The 18,474-nt window shown below is 35.5% G+C and overlaps 1 protein-coding gene across 1 annotated transcript in view; it reads left to right on the top strand.

Moving 5' to 3' along the window:
* LOC127569344 (gamma-aminobutyric acid receptor subunit alpha-1-like) overlaps positions 1-18,217 on the top strand; it is a 36,802-nt gene extending 18,585 nt beyond the window's left edge. Inside the window, exons 7-10 of the mRNA XM_052013899.1 lie at positions 1,717-1,860; positions 6,324-6,476; positions 9,432-9,634; positions 12,176-18,217. Coding sequence (XP_051869859.1) covers positions 1,717-1,860; positions 6,324-6,476; positions 9,432-9,634; positions 12,176-12,487 — 812 coding nt within the window. The 3' untranslated portion in view covers positions 12,488-18,217. The remainder of the gene's footprint in view (positions 1-1,716; positions 1,861-6,323; positions 6,477-9,431; positions 9,635-12,175) is intronic.
* The last annotated feature ends 257 nt before the right edge of the window (positions 18,218-18,474 follow it).

The raw sequence follows: 18,474 nt of genomic DNA, 5'->3' as shown, positions 1-18,474 counted from the left end.
ACCCATCAGGAGTGCTGGACAGCACAGAACTTCCTTCTCCCAGCACAGAACTGAGGCATTTTGTCGAACCTTATTGTGAGCCCATTTATATGAATAAACTTAACATAGATTGGGGATCAAATCTAAATTTGTGCTTTTTTTCTTATTCTGGTGGTAATAATTTACACAGTTTAAATCCATATTGTAATAACATTAGCACCACTCAAAGCACTGTTGTATTTCAGATGGAAATATCTCTCATGCTTCTTAAAGGCAATATTCAAGACTCTATCAAAGGACTGGGGAATTAATGAGCACTAACAATATATGCAAATTTTAGTAAGTTTAAAATCAAGGACACTTCATTATTACCAATATTAGTTTTATTTTTCAGTCTGCTATTTCCAAACACCTGCAGCATTTTTATATAAAAACTTGGCTCTGTTCAGTGAAGAAATGGGGAACGGTGACATAATAGTTATAAAACTGCTAGCGATTGAAAAACCTGGATTTGAAAAATCTCGCTATAGCAGCTGCTCAATTTAAATTCAGGAAAACCTTGTATTGGTAATGGTGACCACAAAGCTGCAAAATTATTTTATTGTTTTAAGGAAGTAAGTCTCTCGTCCTTACCTGGTCTGGCTTATGCGTGCCTCCAGATCTACAGCAATGTGGCTGACAGTTAGCAGCCCTCTAAAATGGCTCAGCGAGCCATTCAGCTGTACAATATTGCCACACCTAGTTCAAGAAAGTTGGAGGCTACTGTCTTTACAAGGATGGACAATAAATGTTGGTTTTACCAGTGATGTCCACATTCCATGGGAGAACAGAAAAAAAGATGGAAATGAATTGTTTCAGGGATTAATCATTTTTACTTCAACAAGTCCATTAAAGTAGATATTCTTTGTATTTTTGTAAATAGCTGAAGTAACAATTATATAAATCACTAATGTAGAAAATTAGTTTAGCAGGGAAGCACACTTATTTTTCCCCAGACTGAAAAGGGTTGTCAAACATTTTACCATGATGATGTCTCCACTTTAAAATATCAGTGTAATTTTCAACAAATAATACTTTAATTAAAATATTATTTCAGGAATGATAATTTGTTCTTTACATGGCTTGATTTATATTTGTTTCTATTAGTTTTTTGAGAAGTAGTATTTAAAATTTCATACAGTACTATTGTTTCTTCCCATTTTGCAATATATTTTTCTTTAACTTTTATACACAAGCCAATTTATCATTTTCTGATGAAGTATATGAAGTTTTGCTGTTGCATAATCAAATTTCATAAGACATATAGGGATGCATGTATCTTATTTTAAGGTGTATCAGGGTATACTTAGGGTGTAAAATAAAGTGAATGCATCCTACAACAGTGGTATCAGTGTGAAACATTTTTGTTTCCAACCAACATGATTCCGAAATCCATAATCAACTCAGGGCTTAATTTCAGACGAAAAATTTTACTTTAGTTTCAGTTAAAATGAAAACTACTTATATCAATGTTCCTGTTGTTATATCAGTATATATATTGCCTGTGTTTAACTGGATATTACCTCAATATACTTCAGTTATTTCCTTAACTTCCTGATAAAGATCAATGTGTACAACTTTAGAGGTTATGTGAATGCCCAGTAAACTGAGTTTGCACAATCTTCTATTATGCAAATCTATTTTCAAATTTCAATGAGGGTTTATAATTAACCAGTTCCACCATCTGTCTTCAAACAGATGCATACACAATATCGGAGGTTGTGTACACATGGACACATGGAGCATCCCAGTCAGTAGTTGTGGCTGAAGATGGTTCTCGACTAAATCAATATGACTTAATGGGACAAAGTGTGGGAAAAGTCATTATTAAATCCAGTACAGGTTTGTGTTTTTTTTTAATGTAGGTGGAATATGTGAGATTTACTGTCATTTCACCACATATTCTATGTAATATTGGCATAGAGAAACATTAATAGGATATCTATTAACTTTGCTATTTGGACAACCAAGCAGTGATCAGATGTGTGGTATTTTATAGAACATAGGACATAGAACAGTACAGTGCTAGACAAGCCATTCGGCCCACAATGTTGTGCTGATCTTGATGCCAATTTAAATATTTTTATAATAGAGCAATCATAAATTCATTCAGTAACATCATATGAACTATCAAAGTCCTCACAATAATATTAAATCATGAGCTGTAATATTACACACTGTTTAGGAGTCTACTTGCTTAGATTCAGAATCTTCTCCGTAACCATCTCAATTCAATTTACTGAATATCTGAAACAATGCAGATTACTTGCACCTGTTCAGCTTACCCCACCTTCCAGTTGTTGTATTCTTTCTTCCCATTGAACCTCTAGGTCCTACTAGGTCATGAATCAGGAAACCTGTTGCCAGACCATTGACAATGGACATAGATATTACAGATTTATTTAGTATTTATAATAATGGGCTTGGTTTTCATACAAAACCACAAATTTAGATTTCCATTATCCACCAGCAGTGATAATATTTTATAGATTTGATTGGACCAAATAACAAAACAACTCAACGATATGGAAGCAGAATCAAACAATTTATTAAAATTGAAAATGAAAATCAAATATTATACCACTGCTTCTATAACAGCTTTTGCAAGCCTTAGCTGAATATAGTGCTTAAGTTGTCATGCCTTAGCAGCATGAGACATTTTTAGCAGAAGGTCAGGTTTAAAAATTCAAAATACTCAAAGAGCAAATACAAAATTCAATCTGCTTTATTCTTGAGGACAACCTATTCTATATATAAACTTAATAAATAAAAGATGGTCCAAAAATTAACATCCTTCAGTGGTCAGATTGGCTATAAATCCTAATGTATTAGAACATTTGGAGAAGGTTGGCTAAAATGAAGAAAATACACAAATGTATCAAATGGATGATTTGAACTTGTAATAGAAATCAAATATCTCTGTTTTATGTAATATTTTTGGGAGTATAAGGTATCTAAATGCTGCTGAAATTGGATCATGCAGTCCCATATTTTGTGTGCTACATAATTTGGTTCTAACGAAAATTTCAAGGAAAATCAGGGGCTTATTGTCTGGTCTATTGGTCTGTGATTTTCCCTGTTGGACCACCTCATTGGCTAGTGAATGAACTAGCCTGCATATGCTTGTTGCATTTTTATTTCAGCATGGCCTGCAGATGATTTTATGGCCTGCTTCAGCATGACTTAAAGAAAAATTGAGGAAGCCCAGATCATGAAAACTGGCCGGGGAACCCTAATCATTAGCCTAACATGAACTGCTAGAGCAACAGAATACTGAAGCAAACTATGACACAGCTCAATACAACTGCAGTGCAATTTTGTTTTTCAATTTTCAGTGCTTTTGAAGAGTTGTCACTGTCGTAAGATAGGAAGTGCAGCAACCAGTTTGCTCACAGCAAGGTCCCATGAATAATGTACCACTTGGTAGGAACAGGGAAAATGCTACTTTTAGAAATATAGAAAATAATAGTAGGGCCTCCTCTGTCATTCAATACAATCACCATTAATCCTCAACCTCGGTATCATTTTCCTGCTCTCTCCCCATGCCTAGCATGATGGTTTACAGCATTATCTATTACAAGTTCAAATCATCTATTTAATAAGTTTGTGTTTTTGTACATGGGATTGTACATGGGATTGGGGGTAATATACTGGCATGGATTGAAAATCAGTTGTCAGACAGGAAACAACAGGAATAAATTAGGGTGGCAGGCAGTGACCAGTGGGGTACCACATGGATCAGTGCTTGGTCCCCACATATCCATGATTTGAATGAGGTAACCAAACATAGTATTTCTAAGTTTGCTGCTGTCATAAAACTGGGTGGGATTGTGAGTTGTGCGGAGGATGCAAAGTAACCTCTAGGGTATTTACACAAGTTGAGTGAGTGGGAAAAAATAGGCAATATAACATGGATAATTGTCAAATTATCCATTGTTTTAGGAAAATCAGAAAGATGTATTATTTAAGTGATGAGAGGATGAGAAATGTTGATGTGCAAAAGGAAACCAAGTGTCCTTGTACAATGTTCTGACAGGGCTAGATAGGCTGGATGCAAGAAGGATGTTTTCCCCTGGTCGAGGAGATCTAGAATGGAAGATCACAATCTCAGGATATGGGGTGAGACAGCTAAGACTAAGATTTCTTCCCCAGAGGGTGATGAACCTTTGAACTTCTCTACACAGAAAACAGTGGAGAAGTCACTGAATTTATTTAAGAAAGAGATCGATAGATTTCTGGATAAAAAAGGCAGCTAGGGGAAGCTGCTAGGGCAGGTAGTATGGGAAAGTTTGGGAATATGGTATTGAGATGGAAGTTCAGCCAAAAGGTGGAGCAGGCTTGAAGGGTCAAACAACCTACTCTTCTCCCAGTCTCCGTTTCTAATTTGTTTTAGTGATAAACATTAAATATGACATGAGGAGAACTCCTCCGTACTTTTGAAAAAAGTCATATGAAATTTTAGGCAACCACATGAGGGTGCAGACAGAACCTCATTTTAACACCTCTTCCAAAAGGTGGGACATTTGATAGAGGAGTAGTCATTCAGTGCTCTATTGAATTGTCAGCCAAATGTTCATGCTCAAATCTCTTATTGTATGAATTAAATCACAACCTTCAGAATCAAAAGCGAGAGTGCCTCTACTGAGACACAGCTGACATTTGGGAGGTACATGAGAGAATATATTATGTCAAATTTAACTATTTAATTTAAAATAATTAAATTTAACTATTTAATCATAATGCTTCCCACAGTGAGTTTTCTTGTATTTTATTGGGAAAATATCTGCAGAAGTTTCTGTATATCTATAGGGCAAATGTTTATGCTGTTTGAATCAGTGGCATGGAATAGAATATTTATTCTTTCTTCATCAGGTAATCACACTGAGTTCAGTAGGTCCAGAGTAAACATCTTAATATTATTTAACAGAGAAAAGTTTCTGTTGCAGTATTTTAACATCTCTAATTCTTAAAATTGTAATCTCATTGATTGACACTTCTGTTGTAATGAGACAGGACATTTATTTGAAACAATTCATTGTTTTCCTTTGATAATCTTTGTACATTTTCACTTCCTCCAGGCATTTGTTGTCTTGCACTTTGATCCCTCTTGTCACTTAATGTCTCTTGCCTTCTGCCCTATCGCAGACTTGGCCTTTGTTCTCTCCTCTCCTTTATCTTTTAGAGTAGAAGTAGGTTATTCTTAAAACTGTTGAACTCTAGTTATTCCCAACTCTGATCTGAAATGTTGGACTGAGTCATGTTGACTGATTACTGGTGGTTCGAAAAGGAATTGCTGGCTGTCATCCATTTGTGACCATAGTGGTCTGAGGCTTCCACCTGTGTGGGGTGAAGTTCAAAAATCTCCAGCAAGCTGAAGGTCAGACACCTTCTTCTCTGGCAGTCCCTTGAGGTCAATTTTGAGTTGCTTCCACTCAAATCTGTAGGGTCTGAGGCAAGTGGTGGATCTGGCTGTCTGCTTGGTTGTTGAACTCGCTATTGAGTAATAGGATAGGTATTGGTTGAAGAAAAGTCTGGATCTACTGTACATCCAGCCCTCAGTTTTAATGGTGGGAAGACTGATGTGGGAATAACCAACCCATTCATTTGAATGGGTATTCCGATCCTGTGGAAAATGGTAAGTGCAACTGAATGCTTTACTTCCTTTATTTTAATGTTTTTAATTATTTGTGTTTTGACATGTGTTTAATTACATTTATTTATTTATGATTTTGGTTATTTTCATAATTTAAATCTCAATGAATATTTTTTAAGTGTCTCAGGCTGAGATACATGTAAAAATTGGTGAAAGGTCTTTGACTGCTGGCACATTGAAGGACTTTTGGGGTGTTTAACATCGCCTGAGCCCTGCTCATCACCTGGACCCCTTTCCACCACATCAGTCACATGTCAGCTGTGGATATGTAAACTCATAAGGCTGTCCACATCTGGAACAACTATGGGTACTGCAGAAGCAACCCTGACTGTAGGCAAAGTCCGGGATGCCTAGCTTGTTAATTTTTTCTCTCTCTGCTGTTGATGCCTGACCTGCTAAGCATTTCCATCATTTCTGTTTTTATTCCATTTCACAGCATTCACTGTTTGCTTTTGTTTTTTTTTCATTTCTTTCAGCCTTAATTTTGTTAATGTTTTGAATTTATTTCATTTAAATATGACATACCCCTTTTGCTGTATTCACAGTGTATATGAATGAATAGTCTAAGGTTGCAAATTCTGAATTGTAGAGTCTATATCTGAGCTGATAGTTTGTGAGTTGTTTTGTTCGAATACTCTTTTTTAATTTCCAGGTGAATATGTGGTTATGACTGCTCACTTTCACTTGAAGAGAAAAATCGGTTACTTCGTAATTCAGACTTACTTACCATGTATTATGACAGTCATTCTCTCACAAGTGTCATTCTGGTTAAATAGGGAATCTGTCCCTGCAAGAACAGTCTTTGGTGAGTGGTTTGGAAAAACCTGTTTGCAGACTAATTTGAATATTGTCCAGATTTTTTAAAAATTGTGTCAAAATAAATGTAACTGTTTTACATTTTGGTATGTCCTAATCCTCAGAAAATGAGTCATTTTGCGTACAATGTCAATTTTAGGCAGTTCCTTGCCGATCATTACACGGTTCAGTTACCAAATAAACTCCTTTTATGCAGTTCTAACAACATGGTATAACCTTACCTTATGAAGAGCATTTTCATTTCTAATGTTAATGTTCTTCTTGAGATTGATGTTCACTGTCAATTATTGCTAAGTTGTGCTAATTTATTGTTCTGGACTATGGCAATTCATAACTAGACTGAGATATCCTCAGACACAGTTTTTGCCCAATACTTCAACCACAATCCAGCATCAATTTATTGAATTAGTTTCTCACTGTTTTCTCTAAGTTTAGATGATCTCAATTCAATGGAGGTACAAAACATCTTTAATGTGACACGTTAATATGAACTCTCGCTATCAAAGGAGACTCATTGGTAGTTCTATAAATGTTATATTGGAGAGATAGGAACTGTGAATGTATTACTGGTATAAAAGTGATTCCTTTTTGAGGTGCAAAAGCAATTTATTGGGAATGCTGAGTAAATTTTATTTGGCATTTAACCTTTAATGGGTTTTCCATTGGAGCTAACAGAAGAAAGTCAGGAATACTTGACCAGTGGTTATGCATAAAGCAAAATTGTGAATGTGATTTCCTTGATTTATTGCTTTTTAAAATGAGTAGGCAGAAAATAAAGGACAGTGCATCTGCACTTCCTATCGCACATAGTTAATGTACAAGCTTTCTGATCATTAATGAAAACCCAGAAAAGGAATACTTGGTACAAAAGCTTGGCAAAATATGCTCTCCCTTAGAATAATTACTCTTGTCTTTATTAGTACCAATTAACTGTCTAAAGTCCGACATTCATATCTGGGTAAAGTATTTTAATGAAAAGCTTGCCTTTATGATTACATCTCATTTAACTTTCATATATGAATTAATGGGTGAGAAAGATTCTTGTGATAAAGGAACTCTGACTTAAAAAAAAGTACTGCAAGAGGTTCAGTTCCAGTTTAATGTGTATTTAGGTAAGCTAAACGGATGATTAACCTAGAGTTTCTTAGAAATAAATCATGAAGTGAAACTATTAAGCAAGGGCCACTTATTAAAAAGTGAGATATTCTAATCCTTTTAAAGCATCAGGATTAAGGAATGACATTTCAATGGAAAACAAATAAAACTGCAGATGCTGGAATCTGAAACAATAACAGAAATGCTGGAAGAACTTAGCCAGTCAAGCAACAACTATGGAAAGAGAAACTAGTGAATGTCTGAGGTCAGCACCCTTCCTCAGAACTGTTGCTGACTCGACACATTGACTGGTTTCTCTTTCCACAGATGCTGCTTGACTGGCTGAGTTATTCCAGCAATTCTGTTTTTGAATTAAGTTTCAAGGTTGACAATATTACTGGAGGGCTACTATAGGTATATCATTATTTATAAGTATCATTATATAAAAATTGAGGGATCAATGTTATGAAGAATAACTATTGTATATAAGTAAAAGATTTAAATAAAGGAATTTTCTTCATTACCATTTCGTGGAGTAAATCTGAATCATTCAATAGGGAATAGAATCAATTCTCACTTCAGAAAAGAGTAGACTTATAAAATAAGGAAAATAAGCTAAAATGATAGAATTCTGAAATTGGATCCGAATGTACCAGCAAGTCTTTCCTTATATCCTGATGAAGGGTCTCAGCACGAAATGTGGACTGTTTATTTCCCTCCATGGATGCTGCCTGACCTGCTGAGTTCCTCCAGCACTTTTTGTGTATTGATCCAGATTCCAGCATCTGTGGAACTTTTTGTGTCTCCTTATATCCTTGTAGCTGTGTCATCGGAAATAATGGAACTTCTTATTTCAGCTTGGCCAGGATTAAAAGGAATTTTCATTCTTTATTTAAAACTCATCGGAGATAATTCAGAGTACTGAAAATGAGCACTACATTAATACACTGAGTTGTATGGTGGAATTAACCCAAAAATAATTTTTGGCTAATGTGAACATATTGGGCCACATGGCCTCCTTTGTCATGCCGTAAATGACTTAATGATTCTGCAAGTCTCTGACAGACAAATCTACTCTTGGAGTTACTCTGTGCAACAATGTTTTGACCTGACTTGACCATTCAAGACAAACTGAAGTAAAGAGATTTTGAGAGTTGTCAAAACTGTTCTGTTTTTGTGTGATTTCTAGTAAGTTGGTTATAGAGCAGCATGACAAGAGGTTATGTTTGCCTAATCCATTACGAATTAGGTAAAAACAAGATGCAAAAAATGACCAGCAATTGCTAAAGAACAAAACTTTTATTCCTGGGGGCCAAGAGATATATCACATTTCATCTGAATCTCAATTCAAACCATTGCAGATACTGTCATCTAATATATACTTAAATTTAATATCAAAATATATCTAAAATCAGTCTTAGTTGCTTTAATAAAAGGATAATAAATAGAAGGAAATTCTGCATGTCTGTTAAATGTTTAGGGAAAAGCATAGCAATTGTTTGCTGGAATTCAAATGTGCATTATAAATTGGTAGCAGATAATATTGACTGCATTATATATCGGTAGCATATAATATTGAGTTACCAGATACCATTAGATATAATGCTGGCTAGAAATACTCTTTTATGCATCTTAAAGCGTAATGATCTTTTGCACAAAAATTGGTAGCAAATGTGAATGGTAAGTTCCCAATAGTCTTTTTTTGGCTATGTTACATGATTCATTTTGGAGTGCTTTAGTATTAGATTATAAAACTTCTATTTTGTTCATTTTTTAATCAAAAGAAACAAATTAACATGTATTACATCAAATTATTCCAGTAACCTGTTTCTTATTATACTTTATTCAGGAGTCACAACAGTATTGACAATGACAACTTTAAGTATCAGTGCCAGGAACTCACTCCCAAAAGTTGCATATGCAACCGCTATGGATTGGTTCATTGCCGTTTGTTATGCTTTTGTGTTTTCTGCACTTATTGAATTTGCCACAGTGAATTACTTCACAAAGAGGAGCTGGGCATGGGATGGAAAAAGCTTAGTTCCCGAAAAGGTAAATAGTACATATGTACTTTTGTTCAATTAGTATCAACAAAGTTTTACTGATTCTGTTTATAAAATGAGTCATGGTTGAATAGTGGAAAGCATGTAGAAATCTTGTTTGAGTATGTTTAATTTAGTGTATTATCTGTACTCTGCTGTTTGTCATTACAGAAATAGGAACATTGTAGGAGAAGAGAATTAGTGCCATTTGCAACTGATCTGATTTTGTGTTCTTGTTACACAGTCTATAAGACCACAGTTATAAGAACACAGTCATGACCTCATGAATGTTGATTATTGGTGATTGTTGATAATAACACCATTGATTATCAAGGGGAAGTAGATAGTTGCTCCCTGATTGGTGAAACTTACATGTCATGAATGTTATTTGCTACTTATCATCACAAGCTTGGATAATAGCTGGGGCCTTGTTAGATGTGGGCAATGGCAATTTTATTATCAGAGGAATTGTGAATGTGCAGTCATTACCAATTCTCTCCACTTCTGACCTTATTGTGAAGAGAAGGTAATTGATAAAGCTGTTGAAAATGGCTATGCTGAATACACTGCTCTGATGAACTCATGTATTGATGTCATGAGGCTGAAACTATTTGCTTATAACAACTTCAATCATCTTGTGCAAAATATGACTCCAGCCAATAGCCAGATTTCCCCTGACCCCCACAGTTTTTCAGGGCTCCCAGATGCTATGCTCAGTTCAATTCCACCTTAGAACATAAAACATAAAACATAGAAAATAGAACAGTACAGCACAGGAACAGGCCCTTCAGCCCAAGATATCTGTGCTAAGCATGGAGCCAATCCAAACTAATCCCATCTGCCTGCACATGGTCTATACCCTCCATTCCCTGCCTGTTCATGTGCCTGTCTAAATGCCCCTTAAATGTTGCTTTTGTAATTGCTTACACAATTTTGCCTGACAGTGCGTTCCGGGGATCTACCACTCTTTGTGTAAAAAAACTTGCCTCATAAATCTCCTTTAAATTTTTCCCCTTTCACCTTAAAGCTGTGCCCTTTAGTATTTGAAATTGGGAAAAAGACTGTGATTGTCTACCCTATCTATGCTTCTCATAATTTTATAAACCTCTATCAGATCTCCCCTCATCCTCTGATGCTCCAGAGAAAACAATCCAAGTTTGCTCAACCTCTCCTTATAGCTAATCCTCTAATCCAGACAATATCCTGGTGAACCTCTTCTGCACCTTCTCCAAAGCCTCCACATCCTTCCTGTAACGTGGCAAACAGAATTGCACACAAAACTCCAAATGTGGCCTCACCCAATTTTTATACAGCTGCAACTTGAGTTCCTAACTTTTATACTCAACACCCCCGTCTACTTGTGTTGCCACTTTCAGGGAGCTATGGATTTGCACTCAAGATCTCTCTGTACATCAATGTTCTGAAGGATCCTGCCATTTACTGTGTACTTTCCTCTAATTTTTGACCTCCCAAAGTGCAAAAATTCAAGAAGTCCAAACTTGTCTGGATTAAACTCCATCTTCCATTTCTCAGCCCACATTTCCACCTGATCTATATCCTGCAGAATCCTTTGACAACCTTCCTCAACTCCACCAATTGTTGTGTCATCTGCAAACTTACTAATCAACCCACCTACATTCTTACCCAAGTCATTTATATACATCACAGACAACAGAGGTCCCAGCACTGATTCTTGTGGAACACCACTTGTCACAGACCTCCAGTCAGAATAACACCCTTCCACCGCTACCCCCTGTCTAATATGACCAAGGCAATTTTGAATCCAATCTACCAAGTCTCCATTGACCCCATGTGCCTGAGCTAAGCAATGAAGAGTACATCAATGGGGAATAAATGCTGCTTGACAGTAGAATCAACGATGTAATTGAATAAGTTCAATATGGCAGATAGATTAGAAATATGAAAGCCCATGGGATCCTGTGCAAAGTGACATTTTGCATTCAAAATTGGTTGAATGGCAGAAAGGATGGTGCAATGGTTGACAGGAAGCAAAGTGAGTAGAGAATGATATGCATGGGTTTCCACACAGTGAATTCTAGGCCCCTTGTTATCTATGGTGCATGTCAATACTTTGGATTTATATGTGGATTGATTGGAGATGACATCATCATTGAAGATGACACCAAAGTTACCTTTCTGGTCAATAGGGAGAAAGGAAAATGTAGACTGCAGAAAGATGTCAGTGACTGGTCAAACAAGTGGGCATTGGTAATCTATTCTGGAGGAGTGTAAATAAACTTTGAGAGGACAAAGGAGGCAAGTGTATGTACAATTGCTCAGGTGCTCAATCAAGTAGCTGTGTTTTATTCAGTGCTACCCTAATGAAAATCAGTAACGCGGTAAATGTATAAGAGAAATTTTGCAATCAATGGAAAAAGGTTATTCATGAAATGTGGTTTATATCAGAATTTAAATGAAACAGATGCAAAAGAGTGCAATTTTAGGTGTGATTCTTCATTTAATAATGACCATGAGATAATTCTCTTTTAAGATGTTATTTCAATAAGGGGTTCTTAATTTTGATTCCCAGAAAAAGGAGAGAGAAAGAGAGGCTCTTCTGAAGAAAAACAATACCTACACAGCAACATCAGCGAACTTTGCCCCAAATATTGCAAAGGACGCAGGTCTGGCGACTATTGCAAAGAGTGCTGGTGCAGAATCCAAAGAGCCCAAACCAGAACAAAAGCCTCCAGAGCCTAAGAAGACCTTCAACAGTGTCAGTAAAATTGATAGACTAGCCAGAATAGCATTTCCATTAATGTTTGGGATTTTCAATCTGGTTTATTGGGCTACTTACTTGAATAGAGAGCCAGTTATCAAAGGTGATGATGAACATAACTAGAAAATGTTAAAAGAACAGTTCCTCAATAGTAATAGTATTTTATTTACTGGGTAATTCTGTGGAAGTTCTAACAGATTCGATATCCCTATTCAATTTGATGCATACACTGTTTTCCATTTGCCTCTTTCTTAAACAAAATCCTCATATTTTTCTGATAACATCAGAAAGAAGGAAACACTCAAACTCTCTCTATGAATATATAAAACATTATTATATTGACAGTAAGACAGGTCTAGTTCTGTGTCACAGCTGACATACTGAATTATTATTGATTTGCTTTTCTCATTTTATAAGGATTTTCTTTTGATAGCATGTCCATGAACAGAAGAAACCTCATTTTAAACATTCTCACAACAGGGTCAATGTGAAATTTAAAATGGTCTTAAAAATTTCTGGGACATGACCAGGAATGTTTTGTTTCTAAATTTAGGTAAGATTGTGTTTGGCATTTCTGGATGCTGCAGACTTCGTGGACTATTTTGTTTACTTTCATTCTCATTCTAAATTATATTTAGAAGAAAGAAATTTCACATATTGAATATATAATACAAAGACTGGATATGTTTTTCCAATATTTTCTTTCAAGTTATATGGAAAAGCTGTCTGTAATTATGAGCAAAACATGATTTTAAGTTCAATTAGTTGACATGCACTAAGAGTGGACAAGTTTTGCTCTAGGATGACAATAGCCCAATAGGGCCAATGGCCCAAATAACTAATTACTGAATGGCAAGTAAGGGGTGTGGTGTCAGCTAGTATATAGTTATTTCTTGCCTGCATAAGTGAAGTGCACTTTTCAAAAAGGTTTATAAAGTACCCCAGTTCCACTTGTTGTAATAAATCAAAAGTAAACATTGTAATATTTTCTAGGCTTAAATGAAAAGATAATTTAAACTATAATATTTACAAATCTTATATAGTTAAGTGATATCTGTATGTGATACCCCAAGCAGGTACCTGTAATTTCAAGTTTCAGAAATACCAATAAAGTAGGTTATTCCATTTATTTGAACTGAGGAAAGTTAGCAGTGAAGATCATTGTACTTAGGTTCTATCATTAAGCATGTACTGGAAAGGGTGAAATATATATGCTGGACTTCTTTTGGAAAAACTCAAGAGTTCACAAGATAAACATATTTTGACTGCAGTTTAATGACTGTGACAATGTTATTTTCATATCTTGATTTTCTCCCTCATTTATTTACTAAGCTACAGGACAGTTTAATGGAAACACTATTGCACTCCAAGTGCTCTTCCTACTCAGGCTATACAATGTTTGCCTGCACAAGCCCAATCTTGTTGGCATTTAAATGAAATGATTTCTAATATCAAGGTGACAGTGTGCTTCTTTTGTTCATGTTCCTTTCTAAGAAGAGGATCATGCCATTTTACCCATTGGAACTATTTACAATAGATGACATATAATGCACAGCTCTTTGTAATGACCTTAATCATAGTGAAACTGTAGCAATGCTTAGCATCAGGGCACACTAAATCCTCTGTCAGATATTTTAAGAGTTGCTGCTTGGAACATACAGCTGTTACAGTTATACAGCAGTGTGTACTGGACTCCCACTAAAGTTTTGTTTCAACTGCTGTGGGTGAGCCAAATGGTGCAGAACAGGTGCAACTTTCACTCAATTACAGAAGAGTGCAAATCATATTCTGGACAATGGGATCTGTTAAACATTGCGAGGAAGACCATCAAATTTAAGAAACACCAAATAGTCATACCTTCTAAGTAATAGCAGTCTGCCCATGCTTGATCGAGAAGAAGCATTAAAATTAAACCTTGATATATTGAAAATATGTATATATATTCTTTCTGGACTCAGCGGATTGAATGACAATATGAGGTGATATTATTCTTTCTAGAATTAGACTTTTACTGAGATTGAACTTTGTACAAATTATAACCTTCTTCTCTTGCGCAAATGGAAGAGAAAATTGCGATCAAATAAAACCATTATATTTAAGTTAGTATTTGATCACTGGGGAAGGAAAAGGGTTGTCAGCATTGTGTGCCAAGAATAAGGAACAAGTTTTGGGTGGGATCTTGCCCCGTTGTATCTCTATTCCCATTGGGCAGATCTTCTAAAGGTCTGCTGACAACTACTGCTGGTACTTTCAGCCATCTCTAATCTGAGGTTTTTTATATGGGAAGTCATCTGCTATGTGACAATCTTCTAACTCAACACTGCACTGTTCACTTGGGAATCTTGCTGGCAGTGGAACTTCCCTTAGAGCTCAGTTGGCCAGCAATATCTCCAGTCTTTGCATTAGCAGATGACCCTTACAGCTGGTGACCTAGGAAGCACTGACAATGAGAGACAGCACCTGGACTGCTGCATGGCAGAAGACAAATCTATTCTTTTGTGTTGCTACCAATGTTGTAGCTTCTTCAACTAACTGGATCTCAAGATTCTCCCCGGCATACCTGGTCTCCAGTTTTTCCCCAGGCTTTTCTCCTGGGTTCCACATTGGCTAGGGCTATGCTTTGATCAATCAGCAGGCAGGCATGACATTGGGTAAGCTCTGCTGCCCAAGATGATGATCTGGCCCTAATATCAGGAAGGGACTGAGAATAAAGTAAAGCAAGTTGATAACTGAAGCATGAACAGGAGAACATGAATAATTACAGGTATATGTTGGCAATTAAGGTTTGCATCCCAGGTTGATAAGGCTGCAGTAATAATAATAATAATAAAGGAGCTTAAGTCCTTCTCCTCTGGCCTGTCACCAGAACTTCGATTCACACAAATAATCCTGGTAATGGCATGGTGCAGGGCTTCTACTTGTTTACATCACTGGGTGGTCCTTTTAAGATGTTTGGGTTGGCCTGAGAGTTCCTGGCTCCATTCCCCAGCCTCTTTGTTGGCTATTGGGGAAAATTGGTATTGTGAACCAAAATCATATAGGACAGTCTAGTTTCCTGTTTGTTAAGGGAAATCCTGTACAATACAGGATTGTTGGTAGCTCTATAAAGGAAGATGTTTGCAGTTAAGTTACAGTAGAGCATTGCGTTGATCAGTTATTAAATTATGTTTTTACCATTAACCACAATAGCTGTATGACAGCACAATCTTATTTGTTAAATTGCTGGTGAGGATTGAGGAAAGTTGTTATTGGTTAGGACATAGTTATTCAGATTTAAAAAGAAACTGCAGAAAATTTGCTTCTTTATCTCTGCAGCCAGTTTCTGCTTTTTGATCCATTTTTATGACTTATTTGTTTAACCTGTGAATCTCACATTGGAAATCCTGTTAAATTACAAATGTGTTTGTCAGAAATAAGTTTTAAAATCATCCATATTGGATCCCCATTCACCAACTAGTACTAAAAGAATTCAGTACATTTAAAAATATCTATATATTTTAATTTGGCTTGATAAATTTATCCCTGTTTTAGCATCTAAACAAGAGAATATAATTAATTTCCAATTCCAGTAACTAGATTGATTCATTTTAGAGAAATCATTCAACCAAAAACATTGGTCTTGTGCAGTTTGAGAAAAGAGAGCTTTTTTTTTGTAAAGACCAAATAATAAAAGCTATCAATAAGTAAAAGGCACAAATAACAGCTATTATGTACTGTATGCATTGATATTATAGTGACTTTTATTAATCAGACTATAAGCTAACTCTGATTTCACCCTGTCAGGTTAAAGTGAATAAAGAAGAAATATGTTCCACTAAATTGCCTCAACATTTCTAAATGATCCAAAGAAACTTTTTATACTTATTGGTATTCCTGACCTTTTGACACTGCTGCTCAGAGAAAGCCTAGGAAAACACAATTTTGTGCAAACCTCACCTTGTGGTAACCTTCAGTGGAAGCATAAGGCAATGGCAAACAGTCCAACAAAATGATGGGAAAAAAGCAGAGGTTTACAGTTCTATTTTGGAGAGATCTGCATAAAATGCCAGTCTTCCAGGCTATCTTTAACCAGTAATAATAAAGCTGAAAAGCACCAATGGATCTAAAGGCATTTCTTTTTATGTCATTTAAATAAATTAGTGCAATTTGGTAAAATATTTGTTCCCTTTAATTAATTCCAGTATTTTATCCAAGTATTGATTTACAAACAGTGTATCAATGTAGTTAAAAAGCAGTGTTGAAGGAGGACTTAGAAGTATAACAGTGTTATCTTAACAAAATCAAGCTGACAAAATCCCTCATCTTCATAACTGCCTTGTATTTTAGCAATATTGCTGTAAGAAAAATATACTTCAAATGTAAGGGCTTCTAGTATCTGTGGAAATATAACTTTAAATAACTTGTGTAGATAAAAACTGTATAGAGTTTTATTTTTGGGGGGCTCCCCCATCTTCATAAAAGCTTCTTTGCTGTCTATCTTTCAAGCTTTTATTTATAGACAGTCTTATCTGAAAAGAATTCTATTGTTTTTGATCCACTGCTTACATAAATGTTACTGCCCTATGTCTTCATGCGTTTTTTGCACATTGTTGTGATAACTAATGAAATTAGTCAGCTTTTTTTGCTATGCAATAACTGCTTTGTATCACTTCTTGGTTCTCAATTTATAGATGTAAATGTGAATTGATAAATAATGTATAGAGTAAAATACACTTTACCAAATTGAAGTATCCTAACTGAGCTTTTTATAAAGAGCTTTGCTAAGTCAGTTATTAAGGGGTTTTGTCAAATTATAAACAAAATCCAACCTTTAAAGTTGAATTTAACATAGATTGTCAGGAGAGGGAGGAGCTGACAGAGTTAAAGGTTTTGGAACCATGCACTTAATTTATATTTAATGTAGTAAACACTGGCTTTTGTCTGCTTTAAATTGCAGTTTGTCTCATTATAGATCATTTATCAGATTTCTAAAAGAATGTCTTTGGGTGGTAGGCAAGGGGCAAAGGAGACATTGTAAATTCAAGTTTGTTAAAGATTGGATTTTTTTCCAATAAAATAATTGGACAGAACCCCCCCATTTTCTGAAATCAGTTTGTCTTCCTTGTTGGTTACAATACACATTATTGGAAGGCTGCTAATTACTGTGGGAGTGATAGCAAGTACTAAGCTAAGGTGTCAAATGATATTTGCACATTTGTCTAATGATGAGAGATTATAATGTACCCAGATGCAATAAATCAAATTAAAGATGTGGTATTCCTCTAGGACCTACTTAGGCTTCATTTAGGATTACTATGACCTGTTCTTGTTTTTAAATAAATCTTTTTCTCTAACTATATAAATTTACTTGAAATTTGCTGTACCTGAACATACTACTCTCACAGCTACTGTAACTATTTGTCTATAATTTATACCAAAAATATCTTTTAAAAGGTTTTGAAAGAAGATGTGATATATAAACATACAAAAAAAGACAGAAAAAGAACAACTAGTCCATCAAGTCTGTCACATGCAAACTGGAAGGACGTACCAGTGACTGCATGCTATTTATTACAGTTTTATAGTTGCCTTGTTTGGTCTGAAGGAGAATACTGCAACTTTAAATTTCGGGAAAGATTGTATTGGGGTTTGATGAGAAGATATTTTATTGGATTATAGAGTTTATCACGAGTTCTTGAATATATTTCAGTCTCTTATAGTTGCTACTGAACTAGTTGATGATAATAAACCTAAATTATTGGTCAATTTGTGTGTCATTCTGTCTGCAGCATCACTTTTGAGACACTCTGAGTGGAATTTGTTACTATGTTTTCTTTAGTCATTGAGGGTTCATGAGAATCAAATTGATAACCATTTCTGAAATAAACTTGAAGCAACAATGTCAAAATTGTTTTCCTGTAGTGATATTGCCCATAAATTACATGATACACACTGGCTGATTACAGATACCCACTACTGGCATAAAAACAGAGCAAGATTTTAACAATTGGTGCAATTGTTACTCCCCTCACAACCTGTCCCCCACTGCCCCTTTTCCAATAGCAGACACCACCTTGTGTTGGATGACGTTTGAAGACAGAGCCATAGGATGAACATATGAATTAGGGGCA

Source organism: Pristis pectinata, chromosome 4 (genome assembly GCF_009764475.1).
Source record: "Pristis pectinata isolate sPriPec2 chromosome 4, sPriPec2.1.pri, whole genome shotgun sequence".
NCBI lineage: Eukaryota > Metazoa > Chordata > Chondrichthyes > Rhinopristiformes > Pristidae > Pristis > Pristis pectinata.
This window is presented reverse-complemented; position numbering and strand designations above follow the sequence as displayed.